The sequence below is a fragment of the Nanorana parkeri genome, unplaced genomic scaffold (assembly GCF_000935625.1).
Source record: "Nanorana parkeri isolate BGI_ZX_2015 unplaced genomic scaffold, ASM93562v1 scaffold2310, whole genome shotgun sequence".
NCBI classification, from domain to species: domain Eukaryota; kingdom Metazoa; phylum Chordata; class Amphibia; order Anura; family Dicroglossidae; genus Nanorana; species Nanorana parkeri.
This window is the reverse complement of record NW_017308578.1, coordinates 110,391-137,084: the sequence shown is the minus strand read 5'-3', so window position 1 is coordinate 137,084 and position 26,694 is coordinate 110,391. Positions and strand designations below refer to the sequence as shown.

Below are 26,694 nucleotides of genomic sequence, written 5' to 3'. Positions count from 1 at the left end.
GGAGCGATGACTACTTCACAACACACACAGGGACCATGGGGAACAAAGTAGCCACCCTCCAGAAGGAAGGACAGTGTCAGCATGAATTCAGAGACGATTTGAGGATCTACAACTGAGTGATACACAAATAAGATACATTTTGTTAATAGTGAAGGTACTTGAAATCATTTTACAGGTTTAACTCCTGAGTTTAGTGTCACTTTAATTGTCTTAGTTGTTAGTATGTTATTACCTTTGTTAACCTGTTTTCATATTGGGCGCTGCCAGCTCTTTCAGTCTTTACCTTCTGTATACACAAGAGGATTAGTTGTCTCTGCAAAAATAAGTCAACATTTCACAGCACCCCCATACGGTACCCCCTCACAAATCTTCCTTCCCCTTATTGACTGAAGCACCGTAACATTTAAAAACATTGCTCATCTTCAGCATACTGTCCCCCCATCGCTAACATAGATGGGAGGTCCACCGCTGTCAGTGTTTAACCATTGCCCCTGCTCTGAAGTTGAGTGAATACTTTCCAAGGATTGTGACTGCTGAATGATGACTTCTAATTTGCTTAGAGTGTAGACCAATCAGTCACAAGCACTGAGCAATCATTCCCCTTAGAGGCCATTTACTGAACTCCAAAATGTGGGAAATATAATGCATCAGAAGCTACTGAATGGCTTATCTAGGTCAGTAATGGAGTGGGGGGACGAGGGAGGTTAAAATACTTCTTTTGCCCACAGACGTTGTCCTGTGGAAGAGAAGATACAGTAGGTCTGGAATTGCATGTTCACTGAGCATTTAGGGGCTCCCAGAAAATGTCATTATGCCTTTCTGGTGTTTTGGGAAAATGTTATTGGTGCCCTGGAAACGTTTGATAAAATCCTGGGTGTTAAAACTAAAGATTCATTGATTCTCTGAAAATATAGTTTAGTTATGTGGTTGCATTTGGTGCAAAAAGGGGTTATTGTGTCTCTACGCACCTATTTTTTTTTTTACCTGGTTCACCTTTGCTAAAGAGGAGAGAAAAAAGAATTGGCCACTCACCAGAGCAAAACATTCATAGATACAAATTGTGCTTAGCACAGTTGATAATGTAAATATTTGCTTTGCTCCATCTTTCACTCATCTAGCTTCACTGGTTCTCAGCAGCAACCTTCTGCTCTGCATTCTGGTCCAGCACAAAGCATCACGCTGCTTCCTCCTCCATCCTCCTTTCTCATACCTCCCCATCACCAATGACGGTATCTGTACCCCTCTCCTCCATCACACACACAGCCCATATCCATCACGCTGAATCCAGTATGTTTTAAGGGAAAGAAAAAGTGCTAAGTAATTTCACAGTCTCGCCCCCTCATTCCTGAAATATGTGCTGCAGAGATAAAAGACAGCAGTGCCATCCGCCCTGGAATTATGGGCCATGATTCACATTGTGCAGAGAGCAGGGAGAAGATAAGGCGCAGGAATAAATAGGCTTAAAGCCTGCGATTCTTGTGTGCCAGTGGAGAAGGAACAATATGCCTCGGGGAGGAAGAGCACAGACGCCATTGATTGCATTGCTGCAGTCAGGAACAGCTTGTCATAGTGAAGATGCAGAGAGATAGATCAGCCAGTGGCAAATCATGGATCATCATACAGTCTTCATTTAATAGGACAAACTGCAGTAACCCAAAGATCGGCAAACATCTTTAGGGCCACCCATTATTTTTTTTAGGGAACCCTTTTTAATGAAAGGTGACCTTTCATTAAAAAGGAAAATAATCTGGGACCCTAGGATTGGGCACCATAATGTTTAAAGCAGAACGCCGGGCAAATCAAATGTTAACCCTTGCAGTGAGGCCTTGCCAGATACCACCACACTGCAATTGTTAAGTGATCATTTTGTCTAGGGAGCTAAAATAACAAGGCTATACTCACCCAAAACACGATCCCGGCTGGCTCCTACACTGTTACCTTCAGGCTCGCTCCCCCTCTGCTCCAGCAGTCTAAGGTCCTGTAAGTCATCACAATGCCAAGAGACATTCCATCACAGGAACAGAGCAAGAGACAGCCTGGAGGGAACAGTGTAAGAGCAAGCTGGGATCAAGGTTGGGGTGAGTATAACTCTGTGATTTTAGCTCCCTAAACAAAACGAGCACTAAACCCTTACAATGTGAGGGGTGGCCCCACTGCAAGGAGGATTTGATTTGCCTGGAGTTCTCCTTTAAATGGACACCATGTATTTGACCTGATTCCTAGCTCTGTTTCTGGCCACCTTAGAGTTTCACTTCTCATGGGGCAGCAAGGGAGATGACTAACAATCTGCACATCTATTGTGGCAATAGCCATACTACAAAGGCCAGTCCTGATATTTGTAAAGCCTTGCCAGATAGCCGAGCCGGCCCAGAGACCTGATTTTCCTTTTTCTGTAGGTAAACCTGAACTTCCGTCTTTTTGGGATGTCTGGTAACTTGCGCCTTCTAGTATAATACCTTCATAAGCTTCTTAGGACTACGGGGCTGTAACAGAAAAAAACACTTTATTCCTCGCTTGAGTCCTATGACCAGTCCCATGAAATAGCTTCCCTGTGCCTGTTGTGCAGCCATTTCTGCACTGACTTCATTGCGTACAATGAATGACCACCTGTAATCTACCTGGCAAACCCACAATGCGGGAGCAGAAAAGAGCTGCCAGGGGAGAAGGGAAAAGAACCGAAATGCAAAAAGACTGTAGTTCAGCTGAAAGCAACACAGCTACACTTACCCACAGTTTGTGACTGGACAGTGAAGCAGCAGCAACAGATTGATGAGGTCATCTCTCTGCTCTCTCATCCTGTTAGCCTGGTCCTTGTCAACAGATGTGAATGCAGAACACCTGATTGGTCCTTAGTGCTGCCCCTCCCTCTCCCCCCTGAATGCTGCTGTACAGGGGACTACAAGAGGCAGACATCAAGCCAAATTGCGGTATTTAGACTGGTTGCATTCAAAAATATTTCTAATGCTATTTTTCAGTCCATAACTACAGTTGTGTTTTTTTTATATCTCTCTGGAATTCATCTCTAAACAAAACTAACACCAGCAATATAGGAATGTGCAGAAGCCGTAAAAGATCAGCAGGACATACGTACTGACTGCTCTATACTGACGCAAGGTGAAATCTGATTGGTTGCTTGATGTAGGTTATAGAATGTCACTGCTCTTTAAACTATCGTTGGAAAAATCCCCAGTGGGTATCCATGGAGTCTCATTACTGTTGATTTCCCCTTCAATCTGTCTCTTCTGTATCTATCTAGTACAAGTGGGTCATTTGTTCGTGAACGGAGAGAAGCTGCAGCACAGACAGGCCTGTATAGAAAGAGCCTGCATCAGCGATTTGCTTTGTCAGTTATTCTTAACTGCATATGGTCTGGCTGAAGGGACTGCTACATTAACATCTGCCTTCTTCCATAACAGCAGCCTTTTAATGAAGTGGCAGGGACTGAATCTTCGGATTATGGTGCACGGAGAGCGGTGTTATGGGGGATGGGAGCAGCACAGGAACCCTAGAATGAAAAATGACTTCCTTCGCTGATGTTTGATCATCTTTGCTAAAACTGGAAGTCTGAATTGGCACCTTGTCTCCCATTAAACATTCCGACGGTTCCATTCAGCCATTTTTAATCCACTTTGGTATATCACGTTATTGTTCAATAAGACTACTCTAGGCGTAACCAGGAGATAAATGAACAGAAAAAAGAGATATGACAGGAGGAAATGCTGCTTTAAGTTTTGTGCAGGCTGCTTTCATAATGAGGCACTCAGTCCTCCTTCTGGGCAGTCAAGTAATCTCTGCTGCCCTGGGCATGTAATGACTCGGCACACGCAAATGCTTGGTAAGGACTTGGCTTTGTGTTACACTTGACCATCCCATGTAGACATCAATACATGATATCTGCCATATTTGATGCTAAAGGGGAATGGAAGAGTTCAGCTATAAGAAATGAATACTGAAATAAATGTATTCACCTTTGAAAGAGGCAATTAGGGGGTCACGTTGTATAACTACATAAATGTTCCATATGGTAAATTTACTAAAGGTTGTTTAAGGACATGTGAAAGACGAGGAGGCTCTCTTTGAGCCTGGGGGAAAGGAGGTTTAACTTCTGTATACAGAAATGATTCTTTACTGTAAAAGATGATGGATGAAGAATGTTCCTGCATGTATTGCTGTCACTGCCTCTTCTCTGCCTGCATAGTGTCACAGCTGCCCATTTGGTGTCCACATAATATCACAATGGTCTGGTTGTTGCTCTCGTATTGGTACAACTGCCTATTAATTTCTAGTCAATTGGTCATGATTGCTTGTTGGTTTCCCATATATTGTCACGATTGCCAGTGTGTTGCCATATCTGTTGCTCTTGCATTGGCACAATTACCAGTGTGTTACCTTAATATTGCCAGTGCGCCATGATTGTCATTGTGTTGTCCACAAATTGCCTTAATTGCTATTACCATAATACAATCTGCTGCTGTTAATTCCATCCCTAAAGGGGATCCCTTTATCAAATCATACAGTGATCCATTTGATTATAGTATCTTGAGTCCAATCAAAGCTTTAGCCCATTCTAAGCCGTGATGAAGGGGTAGTGTTGTTGCACCAAACACACTGGCTGTTTTTTGTTTGATCGAATTGTGAACAATTAAAGACATATTTGGACTCTCACCTTTTGGTTTGGCGCCCATTATTTCTGAACATTGAGTCACTTCTGGTTACTCTACAAGGGAGGCCTGTTTTTCTTGGGAGCTGCCTTGCCACTGCCAGTGAGTCTATTTGCAAACTTTCCTGCAAATGGAAGATTTGAGTGAGCACAGAAATCCCAGCACCTCTTAAATGTGTTCCTTTGGAGCTACTTGAAATTGACCAATACAGTGGCTCTCAGTATCCACATCTAACAAAATGCTTACATTAGATTGGGGAAATAATTCTGCAAGCAAAAAAGGAAAACATAGGACAAAGGTCACTGTATGCTCTCTGCAGCTGATTCTTCCCTTATTATGGATTTACGATGGCTTGTGGAAGCAGCCATCTTAGTAGAGAAGAGCAAAGCTTTGCTTTGTCTTGTCAGAACTGATGACTGCTCATTGGATGAATGGTGGGGTAATGTTCAAGCAGCAGAAGAAGAGGTGGAGGAGTCAGATCAACAGAATATATGAAGCAGAATCAGGAAGAACCATGCACCCTTAGGTACAACCTCTCCAGCAAGGTGAACAGACAAGAGATCAAAGGCAACGGTGTCATAGAAGATCTCACACTGCAGATATGCAGCTTTAAGCTTGTAGAACTGATGTGCCTACACATCTAGACACAGTCACATGGCAGAATGTGCACCGCTGTTTATCAAAAGTAACTCCAGGCAGAAGGTACATTTTTTAGAATACTACTTAGGCACAATTAACATTTCTAAATGTTCCATATAATCTTCTAAGCTTTTTGAGTTCAGGTCTGCTTTAAGGGAACTACTTAAACTGGAGGCACTCAGAGTATGACCCCTTCACATATATGGGGGCTGACTGCTTAATATTACTATTATTATTATACAGGATTTATATAGCGCCAACAGTTTGCACAGCGCTTTACAATATAAGGAAGACATTGCAATCACAATGCAATTCAAGACAAGATGGTAAGTAGGGTCCTGCCCGTGAGAGCTTACAATCTAAAAGGGAGGGACACGTGATTAGGTGTGTAAATGCTGAAGTAGAGCCTTGTGATGTAAACTGAGACAACAGATGACATGATGAGGTAAGCAAGCAAGTAGTTTTTCATTTAGGTTAGGTAGCTAGGCAAGGTGGACTAGTGAGGATCCATAGGCTCCTTCTGCTGTCAGTCAAACTGTTGGGTGGAGAGGAGGGGCATGGCCTGCTGCAGGACTGTGTCTTTATGCTAAAAGAGCACTTGCTCATTAAGGGCCTATGCATGGTACATCTGTCAACGTGTTGCAGTGCCATTTTCTTCAATGGCACCCAAACGCATTACACAACACGTGCTTTGCAATGTACTGCAATGCATGGTAAAGCACTACAATGCATGGTGGTGTACAGAGGTGCAAAAATGGTGCATGTCCAGGCATTTATGAAACATGTGTTAACACACAATGAATAATGCAGTGCACGATGAGACACCAAGGTGTGAATGGGCCCTAAATATATTTTAAATTAAGCTAGTGCAAGTATCTGAATTTGTATGATATTAGCCTCTTGTAATGCACTGAATAACAGCTATTAGACTGGGAGAGGGGAGGTCAGCAAAAAAAAACAACTATAATAGATAAAATGTGTGAATTCACCAATATGAAGAGAAAAGACCAATTAAAAAAAGAATCATACATATATGATGGTGAAGAAAAGATAAGTTGGCCATCCACTATGGATACAAGAGCTTCCTTCTCCATCAGTCTTGAGGAAAAAAAAGTGATTGTTTACCAGTTACAGTACTTAGCTCCCTTAGCACCTGTGGGTGGTTGTTATCTGCAAAGATGCTACACCAATGTTAATATGGAGAATTCTCATGTTCACTTTTTGGCAGGGATGGCAGCCATAATGTATTACTTCTACCCTATTAGCAGAGACTCTTCATGACACATGTTTTTATTACGTTTTATTGATTAGCGCTAAGCCAGTAGATCATTGCAGAAAAGGCCTGTATATATTCTTATCTGCACAATATCTGCCAATTACCAAACCAACAATGCTTCCATAAGACCTAATTAAATTCTGCTGTAAATCCTTGGACAAGTCAGGCTATAATTCACAGCCTCTGAGTCATTGATCTGATTACAATGTGAAGTTTTCATGCAAGAAGCTCGGCATATGGGCTGCAGATAGGACAGCTGGTTTACATAACCCTACAGTTATAGGCACAAAATGATCTTCTAAGGTTGTTAAAGGGCATCTCGGCATAGAGCAGCAATTAAATGAGGAGAACAGAAATTTGACCAACATTTGCATTATAGCAGAGCTAAAAGCCCAACTAAGTTTAAATGAGTTACATTTATTTTAAAGGCATTAAAACAAAATGTGTGCAAAGTATAAGGCCTCTTTCCATGAGGCTTTTATGTCCAGATTCTTGTGGCAAGAATCACAGGTGGCTCTGGACAGATTCGGCTACTCTTCCTGTACAAACAATACATTTCTGTCAACGGTCGCAGCTGTCCGCCTGTGTTCTGATGTCATTGCACATGGAGTGATTACCTGCGGTTAGAGAAAGATGAGCGATCAATCAAGTTGCTTGTGTCCAGGACCAATCGTCTTTTCTGTTATTCTAATGGCCAACGCAATGGGCCCACACTGCAGGCTGACAATGCTGCTGCTAATGGTGCAGCAGCGGCTTAAGGTGCCCATACACTGTGCGAGTTTTGACAGTGGGTGCCGCTGTCAGCACCCATTCGTCCGGCATCAGCTGATCGAAAGAGCCGGACAGAAAATCTCCGTACAAACAGAGCGGGCAGCCAATGAGCTGCCGGCTTTTGTTCGGGTATTCTGATAGTGGCCGGCTGTGTGTGTTGTAAAGTAGCCACTGCTCCAAGCTCGCTCTTGTGATTGGTATACTGAGCTTAGGGTAACGGGAGGACGCTAGTTTGTGTCCTCCCGTTACCCTAAGGAGAACTATGGGGAAAAACACTGCCCTTATAGTTCTCCTTTAATAGTTAGGGTACTTGAATGCATTTTTAAGGTTTAACTCCTGCGTTTAGTGTCACTTTAAGGGTATACCTTTGTTGTAAACCAGTGGTCTCAAAGTATGGCATGCTGCCAGCTCACAAGTCATGTACGGGGGGTGTATTATTTTATATGTGCATCTTGTGTTTTTCTGCAGCAGGAATCCCTAATCTGGTGTTTAAAAGCGGCAGATGTCACCTATTCAAGTTAATGATCATATGACAGCAGCTGCATGTAAATGCCTGCACACTGCATGTAATGGTAGGTGATATGATTGTATTTGTTTAAAAATCAATCACTCTCCCTGGACGCATCGATTGTGCATCCAGGGAGAGTGTTTTCTAACCGCATGTAATAATATCATATACTATTACATGTGGTGGGCAGGCGTTTACATGCAGCTGCTGTCACCTAATCATTAACTTGAATGGGTGACAGCGGCCGCTTGCAAACACCAGATTGGTGTATCCTGCTGCAGCAAAACACAAGTTTGTGACACAGAAATCCCTAATTTCTCCTAAACCTATAGATATGAATAGGGCCTTATTGTGTGTATATTGGTGTCTGTAGTACAATACCGGATATAGTTACATTTTATTTTAAGGTATGAAATTTGGCAATCGGCCCCCATGGGAGAAAAAAAATGTGTTGAGTGGCCCCCGTGTGAATTGAGTTTGAGACCCCTGTTGTGAACCATGCTCAGTTGAGTGTGTGTGTGGGGGGTAAAGGAATGATTTGCATGGCTCTGCTCACCGTCCTTTCAAAATGCATAAGCATGACCGGTGATGCTGTAATGAAAGCAGGTATCCAGTCATCTTTTCCATTTAGAATTTTATCTTACAGTTTTCCCCATTTCCCTGTTTGATATTTATAATGCTAATTATCTGAACAGGTATGTTTTGTTTTTAATCACAGGGTGAAAGTTTTCAAAGGGAAGAAAATTGGCGCAGAGTTTGACATCAAAATAGAACAAGTAAGTAATTAAAAGCAAATTCTGTTATCTCTTTATCTGTTTAATTGATCAGGACATTTCTGTCCATGATTTGCTATTGTTCTTGCTTTTTTTAGGCTCCTTTTTTAGGCTCAACATATTAAAAAAAGCAAGAATTGTTATAACAGGTATAAGAGTGACGAAAGACATAAGATGTAATGTCCTATATAGCAAACTGAAATATGACTAAGAAAAAACAACAATGTCCCACCGCTCATTTAAAGTATATAAAATGTTATATATCTTCCTTCGTTTTTATGTCTATATTTAGCCATGAAAAACAAGCCAAATGACCGCTGGCTCTAATAGGGGAATTCCCTTTACATATCAGCTCCTGTTAATGAGCATGTTTAAGGAATGCGGACGCAGGAGTATTAGTGTGGGCTGACACATTAGTAGGAAGCTAGATACTTCTACACTGCAGTTTAATGACTGTAATTTCCTCTGCTCTGCTGTTTATGTTAATATCACAGAAATCCTGTTCATACCCACCACTGAATTTTAAAACTGACATTCCTTAGAGTGAATGTCATGACAAGAACATATTTCTGTGGTGTAAGCCTGTATGTGGCTAGCCGTATTCAGTGCACTAGATCTCTGCTGTTCTTTGTAATGAAGTGGACATTATTGGGCTCATTTATGTGTGTGAAATCAGGTAACGCTTTTGTTGCAATACAGTAACCAATCCAATTATTTTTGGCATGTTGGAAGTGTTTGTTCAGACTTGGAAGATAAAGGGAATCTGCCATCCAGAAAAGACCATGCGGACATTCAGCAGTTCACTAAATAGATAATGGAACATGTTTGTGTAGTATCTGCATTAGAATGACACTAAACTCAGGAGTTAGATCTTAAAAATGTATTCAAGTAACCTAACTATTAACAAAAATGTATCTTATTTGTGTATCACTTGGCTGTAGATCCTCAAATCATTTGTGAATTCTTGTCCTTCCTTCTGGAGGGTGGCTACCTTTGTTCCCCATTGTCCCTGTGTGTGTTGTAAAGTAGCCACCACTCCAAGCTCACTCCTGTGATAGATTACAATCTCAGGTTTAGTTTACTAGTTTGTATTAATTTATAGTCTATCTTGTAGCGGTGGGTACTTTGCAACACACACAGGGATTATGGGGAAAAAAACTAACCACCCTCCAGAAGGAAGGACAGTGTCAATTCAGAGATGATCTTAGGAGCTACAGCTGAGTGATACACAAATAAGATACATTTTTGTTCATAGTTCAGGTACTTGAATGCATTTTTAAGTTTTAACTCCTGAGTTTAGTGTCACTTTTAATGTTAAATATAAATACTAAAATCACTGTGTTCAGCTATGGTGAATATTTATCACCAGTGTAAAGGCCAGTGTCACCCAGTGCGGCCACTGGGCGTCACCCAGCGCATGACGTCATTATGCACGCACGTAATGATGTCATGTGCAACTTACTGCCTGCAGCCATCTTGGTGAAGGACGGCGGTTAAGAGAGGAGGGGATTTTCATCCAGCTGGATAAAGGTATGCTGCCAGGTCCCCTCCTCTTTCGTGCAGCTGTCAGGTTCTAGGTCCATGACCAAGTGCCTGAATTTTCAAAGGGGCGACAGTTATAGGTGTAGTGCTGAGGTTATTACTCTAGGTGGAAGTGTTGAGAGTGCTGGAGGCCTAGAGGTAACCAGGCCAGCTGAAGGAAGCTGGCTCATTAGGGCCTCCATAAGATATCCCAGGCTGCTAAGTGAGTGGTTCCACCTGGGTGACAGAGGAGGTCTCTGCAGGAGTCAGTAGGGCTCCACCCTGGAACCAGTCTGTGCGTCCGGCAGACTGGGGAGCAGTTCATCTGTATGGCGGCAATCCCCCTGTGTGGCAAGGCCTTTGAATACAGCCTGAAATTTTGGTTGAAGGAACCACCTGAAGTCGGTGAGACTGAAAAATGTTTGTTTGATGACAGAAAACGGTACTTTATGTTTGAAAACCCCTGCGAGGGAACACCTGTGTGGACTTTTCTTTTGAGTTAATAAAAGTGGGCAAAAAAGTCCTTTAAAAGGTGAAAAGCTAGTGGGTGTCCTTAATGCGCTTCTGTTTGGAGCTAATTCTCACAACATGTAGACAATATATAGCAGGTTTTGCATCCCTTTTAGTGGCGCTTCACAATAGCAATCCATTCACATAATAAAGTCTTAGTGTATAAAACACCTTCTGAGGCATTTATTAGCATCCGAAATGGAGATCACAAAGCAGTGGTGCTCAACTTACTTAATATAGGAGGCCTCAAGTGCAGCCCCTGATATCATCAAAGGGTCACACGTGATATTCAGTGAATGTAATGCTACAGAAGCTGTCAGGGTCTGCCATTATTGTTAATGGCAGCCCAAATGCGGCAAGGAAGATGCGCGGTTTGGCGCATAAAAATATGTGGTCAGAAATATGCATGAAGCATGCAGCGCAGACATCTGCATGAGCTTCTATGCTGCTTTTGTCACGCATAGGGCAGCTCATTGAAATGAATGGGCTGTCCTTTGCAGACAACCGACCAACGCACCATACACGCAAAAATGCTACCCACATTCAAGCACGTAGCAAGTGTAAATGGGGCCTTAAGAATATTTGGCTTAAATAGAAACACCTAAGTAAGGAATACACAGACTAGTGCCTGCAGGGGCTCAGAGAGCAGGAAAATAAGTGTCATAGGGCTGCGTGCGTTCCATGGGTCGCAGGTTGAGCGCCGTGGCCATAAAGTGCTAGATCTTTAAGTACAATGCTAGAACCTGAAGCATTGCTTGCAAAAACTGGTTCAGATATGGCCACTCTGTGCTAAGAGAAACACCTACTTAATTCCAGAAAATGATTATAGTACTTAAAGTGCAACTGAAGCCAACACGTTTTTTTCAGTCTTGGATAGAATGGACAGAGATTAGAATGGACAGAGATTAGAACACCTGCCGGGTTTTTATTGCTTTCTGTGTCCCTATTGGGGAGCTTCACCCCCTCTATTTGTCCTGGTGGCCATTATCAGTGAAAGTAAATCCCAAATTCTGGGTTGCCATCAGAACTGGAATAGATGGGGGATCCCTCGCTTACAAGGTATTTCCTCCCACTTCCTGTTGTGGCTTATGGACCGGAAGTGAAGAGAAATCTGACCATTGGGACACAGATGACAGCAAAAGCTGATTATAACCCTCCCTTACACTATTCAAAACAAACAAAATAGGAAGTTTTGGTTTACGTTCTGCCTAAACACAGGAGAGTTTCTTTTTTTAGTATGTTATTCAGCTAGGCAGTTCATATTGCCATCACAGGCAATATGAACTGCATATGAGACAGTAAATTAAACAATGGTATTTTTTATCTCGCTCAATTAGGGCTGAGATGAGTACAAAAATGTTTTTTTTCTCTTTAACTTGTGCAGTATATTTACTAAACAGCGATTTTACAAATCTTTTCTGTATAACATAACATCATTTCTATATTATACTGTAATTATCTTTCTTTATGTTTGGTTTGTAGGCTGAATTCTGTGATCTAAACCTGGTGGCACACTCCAATGGAACGTTCTCTGTGGATGTGGAAGTCATGAGAAATGGAGTGAAGGTGGTGAGGTGAGTCAGCTAATAGGACATGGCAACAGCTGCACAGATGGTACTATACTGTATACTGCAGTAGCATTTCTATATATTAAAAGGATTTCCACCTTCTATGCCCCCCCAATCAAGCAAAATCAGAACCTCTGTCCATAGAGGTGGATAGAAGCTGTCCTGCATTTGCTGGCATGCATGGCGGTGCCAGGGTCTACAGTGTAAAGCAAAAGATCAAATTAAATGCAAGCTCCAGCTGCCTATACTTGCTTTCCCTTTGCTCTTCACCTCTTCATTCAGGGCCCATTCCCACTTGCCTGTCTGCTAAAATGCAGCGATTTAGTGGACAGGCTGTTGCGTTGCTGCAGCTCTGGCATTGTGCATTGTATTGCACACTGCCAGAGCTGTCATGGTTAAAAAATTTTCCTGTGTTTTTTAACTTTGTGGAGTGCACAATGTGTACTGCTGTGCAGTGACCTCCACTGGCATTCCGTGCACTTCGATAAAATGCAGCATGTTCACATTTTATCACAGTGCACCACCCATCACACGCGAATTGTGGTGTTAATGGGACACATACAAAACCATTGCTTTCTATCTGTCCTTGTAGTTACCTGCATTGGTCCGGTATGGTACAACGCAGGTTGCCGCAGTATGTGTGAATGGGCCCTTACCCACAGGAGCAAGGAGAAGAAGCCCAGTGTAATCTCCATGTTGCTGTTTGGAGCTTACATAGAGCTAACTACTCTTGCCACCCCCCATGACCAGTGGTGTATTTTGGTTTTGTGCTGCCCTAGGCAAGACTAAACCCGAGCATCCCCCCCCATCCTTAATCTAAATTAGTCCCACCCCTTCCTGTTTAAGACATTTTGCATAACCTGTCAGTCGCAGTATACAGCGCGCACAGTGTATCTAGATTCTGACAGGTTGCGCTATCAACGTAGCGGGGCGCTCTAGTTCTACCTTTGCAATAGCCACCTTCTCCATTTCTGGCTTGATGGGCTACCTAGTTCTGCAGCTACAATACCCATTTTCTCCTGCCTTGCCCTGCCCTACTGTGCTAGTCTCTACTTCTGCAGCTGCAACACCGATCTTCTTCCTTAATATGCTCTGCCCTCTAATTCTCCAGTTAACCATCTTCTGCCTTGGCCGCTGGGCTCTATAGATTGCCCCGCTCTAGAGACATAACCCTGCATGGAGCTTATAGGCTGCACTTCCCCGGACTCACCACGACGGAGCTGCCGATGAGAACGATGACATCTGGATCTCAGCCCTGGGGTCCTATGGTAGCTCCTCCGCTGCCTGAAGTCAGAGATTTGGGTGCTTGTTTCCCAGTGAGGTCCGGCGCACGAACTGCCAGTGCATCCGGACAAAAGTCACACACACCAATACATTGCACAGCATGTTGACCAAGAAGAGGAAGGAGCTGCAGCCGACATATATGTTGGAGTAGGCGGCATAGGTGGACACGTTGGTCCCCCAGTCAAAGAAGCACCAGGTCCAGGAGTAGTGGCAGTAATTTATGAATAATTTATAATATAATTTATTTTTTTCCTCTTACCTAACTGGTTTGGGGGCAGCATTTTTTCATGCCCCCCTGGAAAGTGCCGCCCTAGGCAAATGCCTAGTTTGCCTTGCAGTAGATACACCTCCTGCCCATGACAGTGATCAGGTGTACAAATGGTCACCTGACGCAGTACGGTGGGAGAAGGACCGATAGGCATAGCAGGTAATATTGGAGGGCAGAGGGGAAGCAAGAGGAGTATATGTAGGGGTGCGGACAGTTGACTCTTTCATTAAATGTGGGTTCACCTCATACATGACTAGTCTCTCGTTAATCATCCACTAGCAGTTCAGAAACAGCCCGATTATCAGAATTACCCTTACAAACTACTTTATTTTCCCACACTGAACGAGGCCATAGTCAATGCTATACAAAATAACCCTGACAAACGCTCTCTTCCATGCATTCTACACATGCTTGGTTTCTGAACAACTAATCAGTTTATGTCCTTGGTGCTTTTCTCAGGTTACATGAACTAAAATGAAGTACCGATCAGCTCAAATCTCCCCATCAACATAATAGGATTCATAATTTGCTTTAATCCTGTTAATTGTTGAGGTGTTTAAATTGCAGCAGTCCCCTGAGATGATTGCCAGTTATTGCTGTGTTTATTGACGGCTGGTGATAAATAAGAAAGATTTTATGCCCTACTAGAAATAAATGATGTTGACGCCAAGGTGTACAAATCGCTGTGCCGGTATCAGTGAAAGCAAGGTTCCGATTGGCTGGTGTGGACTACACTTACACTTTTAGATGGTTATGTAGTTAATTGAGCTGAAAAATGGCTTGTGATCCATTATGTCTATCAATTTATTTTATTTAGCTTCTAGATAGTTACTGTATAAAGCAGCAAGTGATTTGCCCAGAAGCAATATATGCCCTTCATTTGTAGAACATGTTTGTTTTCATCCACCCACTTTCTTATTATTGCTGCTTGCACAGCATCTGAATCTCTCTTTTTTTTTTTTCCTCAATAGGAAAGCCAGTTTGCTCTAACATTTATAATATACACAGTGTTTGCCGTCATCCCATTGCTTTAAAGCATTTCTGTTTTCAAATAATGACTCATTGATTTCATCAGCAATTCCCATGTGTACTGTGCATTCAGTATCCTATGCATGACAACTTTAGTCTTAAAGCTAAACTCCAGACAAACACACATATACATAGAATACATGAAAACATAGAAAAAATAAAGATGTTTCAGCTGACAAAGGATTGGTGATGTTCACCCATTCCTGAGACGCATAAAGTCTTGCCAGACAGCACAGGCAGATCAGTGACCTGACTTTTCTCTACTCTAGTAAAACTATACAGCTTGTTTACTTTCCTCTTCCCTTTCCTCTTCCCCTTCCTCTTCCCTTTCCTCTTCCCTTTCCTCTTCCCTTTCCTCTTCCCTTTCCTCTTCCCTTTCCTCTTCCCTTTCCTCTTCCCTTTCCTCTTCCCTTTCCTCTTCTTCCCCTTCTCCTTCTTCCCCTTCTCCTTCTTCCCCTTCTCCTTCTTCCCCTTCTCCTTCTTCCCCCTCTCCTTCTCCCTTCCCCTTCTCCTTCTCCTTTCCCCTTCTCCTTCTCCTTTCCCCTTCTCCTTCTCCTTTCCCCTTCTCCTTCTCCTTTCCCCTTCTTCTCCTTTCCCCTTCTTCCCCTTCTTCCCCTTCTTCCTCTTCCCTTTCCTCTTCCCTTTCCTCTTCCCTTTCCTCTTCCCTTTCCTCTTCCCTTTCCTCTTCCCTTTCCCCTTCTCCTTTCCCCTTCTCCTTCCCCTTCCTTTTCCTTCCCCTTTTCTTTCCCCTGTTCCTTCTCCCAGTTGGTGTTCTCCCATTGCAAGGGAGTAGAAGAGGCTAAAGGTGCCCATACACCTTACGATTACCGCGCGATTATTTTCATACGATGATCGAACCGTCGTTCATTTTCATACAACTGCCCCATCATGCACAGACCATTGTGGGTTTCAATTAGCGTTCGTTAGCAATATCACCTGGCCGAATTTCGTCGATTGACAGAACGGATTTTCATTTGCGCATGAGCAGTGTTCTTGTTGCGATTATTTTCGTACGAAAATGCCACTAATCCATCGAACTTTTCAATAAACGTTTTCTAGCCTGCTGGAAAGACAAAAGTCGAACAGTTGTACAGTAATTGCGGTTGTGCACTTCCCATCAAGTGTGCGATTATCGTACGAAAACGCGATTCCATCCGAAAATCGTGCGATAATAGTAAGGTGTATGGGCACCTTAAGACCCCGTTCACACTGAGCGGTTTGTCGCGTGATTTCAGCTCCAAAATCGCGCATATTTCAGCACAATGTCGCTCAGTGTAGCTTTTCCAATGCATTTCAATGGAACTGTTCACACCTCACAGCTCAATGTCGCCTGTAGCTCGTCGCTCAAGTTTGTAGCTCGAACGTGACCTATTTTGCTGTGGATGTCGTGCGATTTGCCCAAAAAAGACTCAATGGTGTTGCTCAATGTCGCGCATTACCGGCGATATTGCACGACCTTGTCGCGCGTGCACAGCAATATAAAAGAAATGATGTCACATGAAGACCGCTTTTGATTGGTTACAGCCCAATGTAGCAGCGACGAAGTCCCTCCCAAAAGTCGCGCTATGCAGCGCGACAAAATGTGCAATGTAGATTAATGTCGCTCAACTCGAAAACGTGCAGACATTTTTCATGATGCTCAGTGTGAATGGGGTCAAACACCTAGATAGCTTGACGTACTTAATTTGCACAGTTGAGTTTTATTGCACACATTGCATTGCTAAAATGCAACTTCCCCATGATAAAATAGTGCCTATTTCCATCTCTGCGCTGCAACACAGTGCGTTTTATAAAATACGACACGTCTGGGTTTTTTTTTTTTAGTGCATTGAGGCCCAAAGAAGTCAATGACAATGCATTAAAATGCATGTTACATGCGCTTGGATATGTTGGCAGCAGATATTAACAAGCCTTACTGAATGAGTGTTAATTCTATCCGCTTCAAATCCTAAAGTCAAAAATGCATTGGAAATGCACACAAACATGTCGCATTTCAATGCGCAAAAGAAACACGATGCATGAAAACGCACTTGCCCAATACTAAAAAAATGCACGTCTGTGCACACGCATAAATCTAAACGGGCAATAAATGATATTTTTAGCGAAGATGTAACTGCATTAACGCCTGCCTGGAATTCAGCTTTACATCCTCATGCTATAGACGCAGCAAGTATGTAATGCTGTAGATGCAGCAAGGTGTAATTACTCCCGTGAACTGTGTGGGGGCGAGTTTATTGCCGCTCACGTTTATATACATACGCCCCTTTTGTACTTTTGCAATATGCACATTTCTAAGCCTAGCCTTTATCTTTTCCATTCACCATAAAAAGAGCGGTATCTTCACTTTGCACATGCGTAATATAACAACGTATTAGGGGTACAGAGTGCACATGCATTTAGTGGAACATTTTAAGACTTGACAGATTGTAGCTGCCTAAGAGATATTCATGTTCTAGGACAGATCACAGTCAAGCAAGTCCCTTGAAATAAACACAACTGTCTGTTTCCAGCCTGAACCCAGCATGCACTATTACAGTCCAGGTTTAGCTAACAAGAGTCCTATATACATATCATTATCATAATATTCACGCGGTTAAAAGGCATTCGGATGATTGAATGCCAATGTAATTTGGCTCTGCGTGTCACTGAATTATGTTGAATGCTTTAATAATTGCTCCTATGTATGTCAGTGTTTCTGCTTTATTGTTTTGGTGGCTCACTGTGCCTCCCTGTGGAGAACTTATAGTACTACAATAATGTAACTGCTCATTTACACCGCTGTGGTGGGGGCAGGGATTGGAATATGTTTAATGAGCAAACTGCTCTAATAAGTAATAATATGTGTGTGCCTGGACTGTATGACCCTTAGCTTGCCAGCATTTCAAAACAAACTCAGCCTCGTTTAGGTCTTGGGTTGACTTTAAAAGTCAAATAGATTCAAACCTGCCATGCAAAATGGCTGGTAAAATGAAAAAAAAAAATCTATTAAATTGGTTTGTGGGTTTATACAGATTTGTTTTGTTGCAACATCCAGATAAAGAAGTCCGCAAAACTTTCAATGCAGCAATACTAAATTGCTGGGATCAGTGTTATATATAGAATTAGAAGATTTAGGGCTTTTCTTATCTGGGGATAACTAAGATTCTTATCCTAGGGGAAGACAGAGGCCTCCCTGTTGTGACAACCAAAGAATCTGTATTTTACCTCAATTTTACTCATACCTGGTGACATTGGTTACCAAATACAACAGGTGAATCTTCCCAGCAGGGACACAAACAGCAATAAAAACGTAGTGATTAGGAACATGCTCACCCATTACTATCATGGTTCACCCTTCCCTGCAAATGCTTGCAGTCTTGTATCCCAGAGATAAAGATTAGAACAGTAGATTAAGAGGGTAAAGTGCTTCAATGACATCCACCCTTCAACAGATCCATTCATAACACTTTTATGTGCCTGAACCCAAGGTGGCTTGCAATTCTGTTGTTTTTTTATGGTGCTTATTAGCTTTTGTTTTGTAGTTGTAAAGACTTAAAGGAGAACTATGAGATTAGTGATTTCCACTCACCTCATAGTTCTAGCCGACCTGTGACAATGAGACTGTCACAGGTCGGCTCAGTAGATCGGGAGGTGAGCGAACACATACCAGGTTCGCTCACCTCTCGATCCTGTCACGGCTCTCTGCCGTGACAGGGGGAGGGCTGGATTCCCCTCTCCCCGCTCCAATCTGCCAGCGCTGACTGGCGGAACGGACGGGGGAGGGGGCGGGTACAGCTGGCTCTGCCTCTAGATAGGCAGAGCCAGCTGTCACTCACGCAGCTGGGCGGATCCCGTCATCTACGTCGGGATCCGCTCCGGCTGGGGCGTCTCAGTATACCGCGAGCTGTAGCTCATGGTATACTGAGCTTAGGGTAACGGGAGGACGCTAGTTTGTGTCCTCCCGTTACCCTAAGGAGAACTATGGGGGAAAACACTGACCCCATAGTTCTCCTTTAATAGGGTTTTAACCCCTCCAACTCTATCTAAAACTAAACAAAAGGTTTGGGATTCTGATAACACTTTAAGGTGATTGCAAGAGGTATTCAACTGGACCAGACCCATCCTGCAAACATTTGTATAAATACATGGACCAGGATAAGTAGAAGGAGTCGACTGTTGGAACGCTAAAGGACATCTAACGCACCTAAAGATCCAGCTATTTTCGATGTGAGATACCATGTAGTGTATTGGAACCCTGTCATTATTTCTTTTAGTCTTTCTGGTGTGTATTCAGACAATAAGAAAGAGGACCAGGTGGCAAAGAACTTGGCCGTAAGGGGTTGGTTTAGCTGGGCGCTAGCGAGAGGAATTTCTGTAGGAGGTCCTTCAGCAATTTCAATGATGGGGGAGCTGGTATCAACCAGTTTGTGAGGATTGCTTTTTTTGCGGCAAGCTGACAAAGGTGTTTTCCTCTCCAAATACATTTAGAAAAGGCAGTATGTAGAGAGCGAATATCCTTATGTTTAAGCAGGACGGGGATAGTTTGCATAGGATAAAGCAATCGTGCGAAGCTGATCATCCTAATCAAGTGGCACCTACCCAGGACCGACAGGGGGAGGTCACGCCAGGAATGAAGTTCCTGAGTGATGTTGTTGAACAGCGGGCGATAATTCAGATGATAAAGCTCTGTGGCGTTATAGGAGACGTGGATACCTAGATAGGTTATGAAGTGTTTTTGGATCTTGACCGAAAAATTTGGAGGCCATGAGGAGGTATCCAGGGCTGCATGAGGGGATGTTAGGAAGAGTTCGCTCTTGCTAAAATTGATTTTTAAGCCTGAAAAGGATCCAAAGTGATCAATGTGTGCAAGTACCTTGGGCACCTGGGAGGAAGGGTCGGATAGTAAGAGGACGATATCGTCCGCAAATAAGGCCAGTTTCAAATCATGCGAGCCGGTCCGGAACCCAGTGAAAAGCGGAGATGTGGCTAGTGACCTGGAGAGGGGTTCAAGAGCTAGATTAAACAGCAAGGGGGATAGTGGGCAGCCCTGTCTCGTGCCTTTATGTAAAGAAAAGGGTTGGGACATAGCGGCTGACGTAAGGATACGAGCTCTGGGGGATGAGTACATTGTGGATATAAAGTTCAGGAAAGCCCGAGCAAATCCCATACGTTTCATCACCATGGAGAGCCATCGCCAGTTGACATTATCGAAGGCCTTCTCCGCATCCAGCGTCAATACCGCCAATGGATGCGAGGAAGGCTCCGACATGCGATGCCCCTCCAGGGCCAAAATTAGTTTTTGCACGTTGGCCACCGCTGATCTGCCAGTAACAAAGCCCACCTGGTCAGGAGAGATAAGCTTCGGTAGCACGACCGCCAGTCTATTAGCCAGTACTTTGGAGAGCATTTTGGCATCTAGATTAAGAAGGGATATCGGGCGATAGGAGCCTGCTTGAAGCGGGTCCTTGCCTTTCTTTGGTATGAGACGTATGTACGCATCTTGGAAGGTGTCTGGGTAAGTTTGTTCGGTTAGGATATGTTGATATAGTGTGCCCAACGTGGGGGCTATGTCCTCAGAAAGGAGATGATAGAATTTGGCTGAGAAGCCGTCGGGGCCAGGAGCCTTGGAGCAAGGTGAGCACTTAATGACTTCCATGATTTCGTTGGAAGATATAGGTTCATTTAGGCTTGCTAGATCGTCGGGGGAGAGCGTCGGAAGGGGTACTGAGTCCAGGAAGGAGTTACCCGCCTCCATGTTACACTCACCCTGAGTATATAAGTTACTGTAAAAGTTACTAAAAATTTTACAGATTGAGGATGAATCAGAGTGTGTAATTCCACGATCATCAAGGAGTTGTGTTATGTGGGAGGGAGGGCAACATCCACAAGCCAAATTGGCCAGGAGTTTTCCTGCTTTGTTGCCAAATTTAAAAAGCTCTAAATCTTTTGGGGATCTAAGGATGAGGTCGTGTTGGTGTAACCAATGGTCACAAGATCGCTTGGCTTCCAGCCAGGCTAACCTGTTGGTGGGGGAGGGGGACAATTTATAGGCTAAGTAGGTTTGTCTGGCCGCCGTGCTAGCCTCCGCATACCTCTTCCTGAGTTCACGCTTTTTAGAGGATGCGTACGCTAAAATTCTACCCCTCAGTACTGCCTTGGCAGTTTCCCAAAATAGGACACAGTTAGATACATGAGCAGCATTATCGGACGCATACTCATTCCACCACCTAGAGAGCTCCATTTTAAAAATGTCGTCACGAGACGGATAAGTAGGAAATCTCCAAGTGGTGGGATGGCCAGGCGTGCCAAAGTTTTTTATAGTCGCCATAACCGGAGCATGATCAGATATGACGAGATCCTCAATCTGGACCAAGTCCAACCTGGATAGCAGAGAGGGGGATGAAAAAAACAAGTCAATGCGGGAGAGAGAGTTATGAGCGTGGGAAAAATGGGTGTTTTCTCTGTCTACTGGGTGTAGGTATCGCCAGAGGTCCGTGAGGCCAGATGCTGTGATCCAGGTGGCCAGATGAGTATCTTGTGGGTTGCGTTATTTGGGGGGAGGTCCCAGTTCCCAGGAGCGATCTTCCAGAGTGGAAGGGGTAGCGTTAAAGTCACCTCCCAGCAATAGAAATTAGTCCGGTTGCCGTGCAGAAAGATGTGAAAGAAGCGTGGCTAAGAAAGGCTGATTATCCGAGTTCGGGGCATATATGTTCCATAAGTCCAGCGAGTGGGGGCCCAGCCTAAGGGATAAATTGGACCATCTCCCAGTGTTTTGATCGAAGTGATGGTGGGAAATTGTATGGGTCAAGGATTTGTAGATGAGGGTAATTACGCCCGCCGAGCGGCCAGCAGCAGGTGCTCCCAAGACCGTACCAACCCAGGATTGTCTCATGCGGGGAATGTCTTCGGCCTTAAGGTGCGTTTCCTGGAGGAGTGCAATGTCCACTTTCAGTTTCTTGAGATGTCGTAGGACCTGTCTCCTCTTGTTGGTTGATCTCAGTCCCTTAACGTTCCACGCAACGATTTTCAGGGGGGTCCCATTAAGCCAAGTGAGATAGGTGTTATAAGGATAGCGTATAACAAAGCGGTACTAAATATTCACCGTCGGGTGTCCTAGTTCTCCCACAGTGCACTTGCGGTCCCAATGTTGTCGTGCATGTCACTGGCCGGGGATCGGACCCAGGAAGTGGAGTGTATAGATGGTTGCTGAGTAGAGCTGTTGTAACTGCGTCCAAAGCGTCAGTACCATGGATTGATTGAAGGCAACTCTGGTGATAAACAAAACTCAAACATAGGATAATCCAAAAAAAAACAGGCATAAATGAGTTCCCTTGTATGGACATCCTTTTTTCCCGAATGCGGGCAACAGTAAGTAACTTTATATGGAACCAAGATAGGTGTCCACAATGCAAAGTTCCACGTGGCAGAGGATACTCTACAGGAGCGATCCCTCCATCCCGCCACCTGAAATGGCTGTAGGTATAGCGGCCTGAGGGTGACCCAAGGTGGTCAATAACATGTATAGAGACATAAGGGCAACTTGTAAACAGCGGCAGTGGCCTCTCTTATAGAAGTGAGCAGAGAAAAAAACAAACAAAATCAGCCCGTGTAACTTTAAAGGGCAACTCCGGCCCGAGTTATGTCAAGTCTGTTTCAGGCCTTTTTCTTCCTGGGCGGACTTTTGCTCGGGGAAGCAGAGAGATGACATTCTCGAGACTCAAGAAATCTTTGCGCTTGGGAAGCTGAGGTGAATCGCCACTCCTTCCCATCTTCCGTGGAGAAGCGAAGTGTCGCTGGGTATTGCAGGGCGAATTTGGTGCGTTTGCGTACCAGGGTCTGACAAACCTCATGGAATGTTTTCCGCAGCTTTGTGGTCTCCGCAGAGTAGTCAGCGAACATAAGCAGTTTAAGACCGTTAACTACAAGGTGGTGCTGCGTGCGGTATAAGTTGAAGATGGTTTGCTTATCATGGTAGTCCAGGTATCGAACTATCACTGGCCACGCTTTGTTGTCATCCCTAGGCGGACCCAGGCGGTGCGCTCTTTTCACCCTACAGGTGTCGGAGTGGCCCAACGCTTTTGGTACGGCTGAGGAGCAGAATGCCCGGAGGTCCCCTGGTTTAACCGACTCTGGGATACCTATAACTCTCAGGTTATTGCGTCTAGAGCGGTTTTCTAAGTCATCGATTTTTTCCAGGAGCGTGTGCATCTGTTTGGATACAGTGTTATGGGAGCAGTGAGCCTCCGCCGCATCTTCCTCTAGATCACATACCCTCAGTTCCATGGCCTGCAATCTCTGTGTCTGTGTCTCTAGGGCTGCAGTAATCTTTCCCATATGAGCCTGTAGGGAGTCCGTTATAATAGCTGAGATGTCAGCTTTAAGGTGCTGTGAGACAGCAGAAGCCAGTAGCTTGTAGTCAAGAGGGGAGGCTGTGTGGGAGCCAGGCTGTGACAGTGACTCACCCTCTGTGACTTCACATGCGGTTCCCTGCTGCATTGCCCCGGGCGCCATATTGGTGGAGGCACTCTTGTCTGCCTACGAGTCTTTGAGCTCCCTACACGCTCTCTGCGGGCGTTCTACAAACTTGTCCATGACGGACAGGGGATCCGGTGCCCGACGGGCCGTTTATGCGGGCTTGGGAAGGACGAGTGAGGTGAGGCCGGTGATGTCAGGTACGATGACGGGACGGAGGTCCGAGAAGCGCCGCTACAGCATCGGGCGCCGGAACCGGAAGTCCCCCTCAGATTTTTTAACATAAACCAATACTGTAATGTGTGCCTTACTGTAATCCATGGTTGTTTCCCTTCTCTTTGCTGCTCTTCCTTTTAAATCTGTATCTGTTCTCATGCTGGGGAGAACTTCTGTTTTGCAGCAGACTGCCTTGTCTCAGGAATGGATACATGGTGTCTGTGTATACGTTTGTATAGGCTTGTAACCTGAACCAGCACTACAGGAAGAGGCCCTGAGCTGAAAAGGGAAGTTCTCCCCCAGCATGAGAAGACATGAGGATTTAAAAGGAAGAGCAGCAAAGAGAAGGGTTACAACCATGGATTACAGTAAGGCACACATTACTGTATTGGTTTATGTTAAAGAATCTGAGGGTTTAATGTCACTTTAATCTTTAAAAATGTATTCAAGTACCATAACTAGTAACAAGAATGTATCTTATTTGTGTATCACTCAGCTGTAGATCCTCAAATTGTTTCTGAATTGGTGCTGACACTGTCCTTCCTTCTGGAGGGGGGCTACTTTTGTTCCCCATGGTCCCTGTGTGTGTTGTAAAAGTAGTCACCACTTCAAGCTCACTCCTGTGATAAACTATAACTTCAAAACTTTTTGGAAACTCAACGTGAGTTTGTAGTCCATCACAGGAGCGAGCTAGGAGCAGTTTTCCCTTTTAAAATCCATGCATCTACAAAAACATACCTGTTGATCAGCCAGAAATGCACTAACCTTTTTCATTTCCTGCTGTGAGCTGACAACAAACAGCATTTTTGTGGACTGAGTGGTGTCAGCCCTGCCCAGTTTTCTTTTGGTAAACTACTCAATACAACCCACTGTCTTTGTCTTCATAGTATAGGCACTAATTGTTGTGTAGAACCAAAATAAAAACAGGAAGGACTAAACAGACAGAGATAACACAGGAAGTGTGCAGTTGTAGATCCTCAAATCATCTCTGAATTGGTGCCTACACTGTCCCTTCTGGAGGGTGGCTAGTTTTGTTCCCCATGGGCTCTGTATGTGTTAAAAAGTAGTCGCCACTCCAAGATCACTCCGGTTAAAGACTATAATCTCAATACAAATTAGTAAACTAAACGTGAGATTGTAGTCCAACACAGGAGCGATCTTGGAGCGGCGGCTACTTTACAACACACACAGGGACCATGGGGAACAAAATATGCCACCCTCCAGAAGGAAGGACAGTGTCAGCACCAATTCAGAGATGATTTGAGGATCTACAGCAAATAAGATACATTTTATGTTAATAGATGAGGTACTTGAATGCATTTTTAAGATTTAACTCCTGAGTTTAGTGTCACTTTAAAAATGAAATATTGGGACAGGGCCTACCTGCTTATTTCCTCTGTTTTTTTTATTTGGACATTGCTGATCATGTTTTAGGTGATCTGGGAACTCCTGCTAAATCAAAATAGTTATTCCCAAACATCCCCTGTAGGCGTAAGGCTTGTATCTCTTACACACAAAGACTGACTGCATAGAATTAAACAGTTCTTAGATTAAGATACATTGAGTACATGCTCTGACAGTTGCAGTGTTTGCTGGATGGAATAATAATAGCTCATTGATATGTTTTGCTCTTGGGTTTGAATTGCTCTTTAAAAAGGAACACTGTGAATTCTGCTTGCAATGTAATTAATATCACTGTGCCAAATGTACAGAATTGTTCTACAGTAGGGACTAACCTGATGTCCACCCTCATAGATCACTGAAACCAGACTTTGTCCTGATTCGTCAACATGCCTTCAGCATGGCACGCAATGGAGATTTCCGCAGCATGGTGATTGGACTACAGTATGCAGGAGTGCCCAGCATCAATTCTCTACATTCCGTGTACAACTTCTGCGACAAGCCATGGGTGGTAAGTGTTGACATCAGATAACCATAGAAATGTAATGTATCTATGGGCAACCAGATCTAACGTCTCAGTTTTTCATTGTTGCCAGAAAGGTGATAACACAGACATCTTATATGTTTTGTGGTTTCCGGTGGTGGGGGCAGCCATATTTGTTCATTGCATATGCAGGCTGTGATTCCTGCCTAGTAGTGCTGCACAGCAACAGTGCTTCTCTACTCCACTGTATTAATGCAAGTATGTGGCAGCCAGGAGGAGGAATCCACAAGGTACCAAAAGTCACATCAACAAATACTTTAAAATACACCTTACAATAATAACTTAAAACAAAAAGAATGTATATTTTCACCGTTTGGTTCCAGCTACAAACAAGTTCCATCACCTTGCTAGTATTTGTGCAGCCCTGATGGAATGGTTTTTTAAAGGCTAAGTTTATGTTTCTGACCATGTTTCGTGTTACACCCATATTTAGGGTGTAATATGGACCATCGTCACATTGCAACCTTCCTGCCCTCCACTTACCTGAATCACAGGATTTTTCTCCCTGCAGGCTGCTGTTTGAATGCAGTGTGGCTGTTTCCAACAAAGCTGCTTCATCAATTCTCAGATCCTTTGACAGGATCTGTCAATAGAGAAACTGACTTCATTGCACTTGTCCACTGACACTTCCTCCTGTCCATGCTACTAAATGTCACTACCTTGGCACGGTCGTGGACGGGGGAAGAGTCTGCAGGAGCCAGAGCATTGCACCCGCAATCCACTGCTTCACTGCCTTCTATGCAAACAAAATAATAAATGCACATTTTTTTTCTTTTATGAAGTGTGCTTTGCATTTATTTTATTTTTTTTTAATGATGGAATTTCCCTTAAATACAATATATGTTTTGATTTCCTGTTGAAGAGTATTACTTTTAAATTTATGTGACAGGTGCTCTTTATAGCTTAAACTTCTCACCCTATTTTTTTTTTTTTGGTTCCATTTTCAGTTCTCCCAACTAGTACGTCTGCACAAGAAGTTGGGTCCAGAGGAATTCCCTCTAATAGAGCAAACGTTTTACCCCAACCACAAAGAAATGGTGAGTCACAGATGATGGAAATTGGTCAAAAGCCTAACGCAATGTTTGACTTTACCTAGGGGAGTTATTTCCAGTTTGTACCTGTTCATTTGAGGGTCTTGTCCTGTTTTGACCCCAGACTACAGCCTCATACATAGCACGCTATCAGGTTTGGTCTGCCCCCCTTCCAGAAGGATGTTACGTGTCATGGAACAAATTTAGAAACCTTGCACGGAAAACGCTTAATCTGAAACAGAT

The 26,694-nt window shown here is 43.8% G+C and overlaps 1 protein-coding gene across 1 annotated transcript in view; it reads left to right on the top strand.

The window, feature by feature from the left end:
• Positions 1 to 26,694, top strand: part of LOC108801345 (synapsin-1-like) — a 136,845-nt gene that overhangs the window by 23,776 nt on the left and 86,375 nt on the right. The window contains exons 3-6 of the mRNA XM_018573271.1: positions 8,574 to 8,631; positions 12,142 to 12,233; positions 25,231 to 25,387; positions 26,368 to 26,457. Of these exons, the coding sequence (XP_018428773.1) occupies positions 8,574 to 8,631; positions 12,142 to 12,233; positions 25,231 to 25,387; positions 26,368 to 26,457 (397 nt within the window). The remainder of the gene's footprint in view (positions 1 to 8,573; positions 8,632 to 12,141; positions 12,234 to 25,230; positions 25,388 to 26,367; positions 26,458 to 26,694) is intronic.